The following is a 4,647-nucleotide window of genomic DNA, read 5'->3' as shown; positions in this document are numbered from 1 at the left end:
TATTACTCAAACATTACATATTTTTCTTGTCATATGAATATGTATACAAAATGTTACATACAGTGTATGCTGGTTGCACATGACTACAAGATGCTTTTTTAAGTTATCAACAGTCATACTTAATCGCCTGTCAGAAAGAACGGTTTTTACAATAGAAAATGGTCTTTCCACTTCAACTGAAGTTACTGGGGCGTACATAAATGAAGCTATTGTAGATGGACTCATTTCGAGATCAACACACTTTTCACCGTTAAGAACATCACGAATTTTTAACATTTTTTGAAAGTCCTCGTTAGCTGCACAACACGTTTGCACTTTTCATAAACAGCCAGTCCCTTTTTCCCCGACACTTTTCCTAGCTGGTCAACTGTTTCCTGAGGGATCTGTAAGGATGTTGGAAGGGTTTCACCTCTTTTCTCTAGTTTCGTAATAGTCTGTGGCCACTTACCATAATGCACTGAAATGAATGCAAGATCACTGTTAGGATCTGAACAAGACAAAGGTTTTTTCACCTCGGAAATTGAAGCAGCATCCTTTTCTGATAATTGTTCCATCACAGCACGGATTGTTTCCAGGTTGTTTGCATAGTACACTACAGCTGAAATCCAGGTCCCCCACCTCGTGATAATCGGCTGTGGAGGAAGAGGAAGCTCGGGCGCTACTTCCTTAAAAATCCGACATCGGGAAGGAGATTTCAGAAATATTTTTTTGGTGTTTGAAATTTGCTTGTCTACTTTAGGGTACAACATTATTATCTCTTCAGCGATTCTATGTATGCCGTGAACTAAACATGTGATATGAATCATGTTGGGGAACAGCACTTTCAATGCCCGCGCAGCTTTCTTCATGTACGAAGCAGCATCTGCAATGAAAAGGAGGACATCATTGTGTTGTGTTCCTTGTGGCCAGATCAGAACAAGCGAATTTGTGAATAACTGAGCTATTGATGAGCCATTAGCCTTTTCGAACTCTTCTACAGTCAGAAGAAATGACAAGGATGAGGATGTTTCCATGGGTTCAATGATGACGTTGGCTAGGCATCTTCCTGTAGCATCTGCAGTCTCATCTATCGAAATCCACATCTTTTTTCCCACAAATTTCGTCACGAATCTTTTGCAGAGTCTGTTCATAGCAAGCATTTAAATATGTTTTCCTTAGAGTAGATTCCGACGGTACAACTTCCTTCGTGTATTTTTCCAGGAAATTCTTTAGTGTCTTGTTTTCCAGCTTCCAGAAAGGTATTCCCGCTGCCATGAAAGCCTTGCATAGGTCAAAAGAAAATTGTGATTGTCTATTGGATGAACAAACAGCTGTTGAAATCAAGGACAATTTCTTCTGTCCCGTCATTTTCAAAGCAGCATCTTTATGTTTAGCAGTATTCAGATGCTGAGATACAAAGTATTTCTTGTCGTGATTAGTTGCTTTGCTACATACTTTGCACAACAAAACTGCGCCATCGGTTGTAAACGTATCTGCGCCAAATTCACGGACGTATCCTTGTAACTTACTGCTAAACAATATGCTAAATTTTGGCATGATGCGGCCTTTTGTGCGTTCGAATCTGCAATAAAGAATATTGCTTCGAATGCTTCGTTGATTGAACTTAGTTCTTTCTTTCTTTCCTTTTTACAGAAGCTCCAGTTTCTTTTGATGCCGACTGGGGAAACAATGACCTCGCGAACAACAACTTGAAGGAAATCGCCGCTCTTTGTTGCAAGCGCAGATATTACTTCTGATAGCACGCTACCGCCTTTGTTCGCATTAATTGTTACAATCCCAAAGTTCGCTGACTTTCGTCTAAGCTAGTGTTTTTAAATCAACCTGAACCTGAAGCCAATGTTATTGTTGAACATGATATCACGCTACGCAGACATTTCAACGAAAAAATGACACTCCTAATCGAGAATGAGCAGTTATAATTTGAAATTTTTGTATCTAAAATTGCAAAAAAAAAAAAAAAAAAAAAAGGCATTTACACATCCAAAAGTTTTAACAAAAGAGACACTGACCAAAGCTTACAACTTTACTTTATTTTAAATTATAATTTGTAACTGTTTCGGATATCTAACATATCCTTCTTCAGACACGATCGAAATTAATGAAAATACAGACATATATATAAATATTGTTATAACAGAGTTTAAATTCTTTAACCGTCATATATATATTCATTGTTATAAAAAAAATTAAATTCTTTTAAGTCATATATAGAGTCATTGTTGTACTTTTTTATTTTTATTTATTTATTTATTTATTTTTCTTTTTCTTATTTACCGAGGCCTTCAGCCCATCCTATAAGTCTTCGTGTTCACTTTCCAATTAATCACTTCCTTTATTTTTTGTTCTTATAAGGGCCTTTTATTTTTATTTTTTTAAAATTTTTATTTATTTATTTATTTTTTCTCTATGTTATTCAAACTTCCTTGCCATGATTCATTAATTGGTAAGCCCCCTGTCCAGTTCATCAGTTTATCTCTTCCTACCTTCTTTATCCAATCCGCTTCTTTCCACTTCCTTATTATCATTCTTTTCTCCATCTCCAATACTTCCGTCTTATCCCAATTAATTGCGTGATTCGTCTCCTTAACATGTTTGTATATGGCATTGGTATCTTTTTTCTTCCTAACATCATCTTCATGTTGTTTTATCCTTTCTTTCATTCTCTTTCCTGTCTCTCCTATATATGACATATCGCAGTCCTCACACCATACCCTGTAAATGACCCCTTCTTCCTCTTCATTAATCTTTTTAGTTCCTTTTCTATTCTTCTTCTTTATTGATCTTAATAAAGTTTCTCCACTCTTTCTATAACTTCTGACCCCTCCTTTCTTCAATAAATTCTTCAGTTTCTCCGTTTCTTCTCCCATACTTTCTATGCCATGCCATTTTCCACTCTCATTCTCTTCATTCTTCTTTCTCCCTCTCTTCCTCTTCCTGCGTTCTTCTTCCTTCTCTAACTCTTTCTTACTGTAACCGTTCTTCTCTAACTGTCTGTAGAATTTCTGTATGCTCTCCTTCCTTCCTTCCTCTTCGTCCTCCATCATTTCTATTCTTCTTATCATATTTGTTATGAAATTTCTCTTTGTACTCCTATCCACGTCGCTCCTCTCATGGCAGTACACTCCCGCTGAGCACTCTTTCTGGTACCACCTCGTAACCAGGCCTTCTCCTTGTTTTATTATGGTCATGTCTAAAAAGTTTATTCTTCCATTTTCTTCCAACTCCATTTCCAAGCTTATGCCTTTTTCTTTATCTTCCACACTATCTTTGAAGTTCTCTAATTGTCTCCTAGTCCCTTTCCACAAGCCTAGACAGTCATCCACATAACTACAAAATATGATCAAGTTCTTACATCCTTCTTCTTTCATCTTTTTCTCCCATTTGTTCATAATTATTTCTGCCAGTACTGGGCTCAGCCTCGAACCTATACTGATTCCTTTTCTTATTTTTACCACTTTCTCACCGATTATACAATAACTGTTTTCCCATATTAACTTCAGAGCCTTAACTACCTTCTCTTTTGTCCATCCTTTTATACTTTTACTACCCATTTCTTCCTCTATGACACTTATTATTGCTTCTCTACTAAGGCTCGGGAACATAGCCTTAACATCAAGACTAAACATAAGTTTTCTGCCTCCAATAAGATCCACTCTTCTTAACAATTCCTTGGCTTCTTCTGTGTTCTTCACTCTGCACGATTCTTGTCCTTCTCTTATGCTTTCACAAATCTCCTTCAACTCCTTCTCTAGTGGCTCCCAGTAGTTGCCTCTACAGTCTAGTACTGATCTAAGCTTCACCTCTTTCTTGTGTAATTTTGGGAAACCTTTCATTCTTAGTATCCTTCCTTGTATATTTATCCATTGCTTGAAACCTCTTCCTTCTTTCATTACTTTCTTCAATAGATCCTCTTCCTTCATGTCCTTATCCCCTATAACCTCATATGTATTGTCACATAAATCTTCCAGTTTCTTCTTGTACCATTCTTTCTCCATAACTACCACTGCTCCACCTTTGTCCGCCTGTTCTATTATTATGTCATTCTTACTTCTCAACATCATAAGACCCCTTTTTTCCTTTCTTCTTCAAATTCTCTTTACTCCTTTTCTTCATGCTGTTCTTCACTAACGCTACTGCTCTTCTCCTTATCTTCTCTCTCTGTTCTTCTTCTTTAACGTCCGTTAAGGCCTCTTCCACTGAGTAAATCAGCTCTCTAAAGTCTATTTCCCCTTCTTTCACCTTGAATTTGTGACCTAAACTAAGAAGTTCTTCCTCCTCTTCCGTTATTCTCACGTCTCCCAAGACCACTACTCTATTTTTTCTCTTTCTTTGCTTTTTCCTCTACGCCATCCTAAAGCTTTTCCTTTCTTCATCAATCTCTCTTTCACTTTTTCTTTAAAACTTCTTTCCCACTTCTCCAAATTCTCCATAACCACTTCTCTTACAAACACTGTCAGTCCGTCTTCTATTTCACTTCTTATTCTCTCCGTAGTCTCTCTACTCCTTCTTTCTTCTTCTTTATTTCTTCTAATTACACTCCACACTAGTTCTTTTTCGGCCTTTTTTTTAGTAATTTCTTAAATCTCAGTGATGTGTGCTCCACTCCTTTCTTCATCATCCTGAGACCTCTTGGTGTTACTTCTTCTT

The 4,647-nt window shown here is 36.9% G+C and overlaps 1 protein-coding gene across 1 annotated transcript; it reads right to left on the bottom strand.

The window, feature by feature from the left end:
• Positions 1 to 1,379: 1,379 nt before the first annotated feature.
• On the bottom strand, positions 1,380 to 4,058 carry LOC145675049 (uncharacterized). The gene is made up of 2 exons (XM_081745415.1): positions 3,353 to 4,058; positions 1,380 to 1,561 (listed from the first exon to the last, which is right to left on the bottom strand). Exons 1-2 carry the CDS (start codon positions 4,056 to 4,058, stop codon positions 1,380 to 1,382), a joined length of 888 nt encoding a protein of 295 aa, XP_081601541.1.
• Positions 4,059 to 4,647: the final 589 nt, after the last annotated feature.

This window comes from Thermobia domestica, chromosome 18 (assembly GCF_964235325.1).
Source record: "Thermobia domestica chromosome 18, izTheDome1.hap1.1, whole genome shotgun sequence".
In the NCBI taxonomy this organism is placed as follows: Eukaryota; Metazoa; Arthropoda; class Insecta; order Zygentoma; family Lepismatidae; genus Thermobia; species Thermobia domestica.
This window is presented reverse-complemented; position numbering and strand designations above follow the sequence as displayed.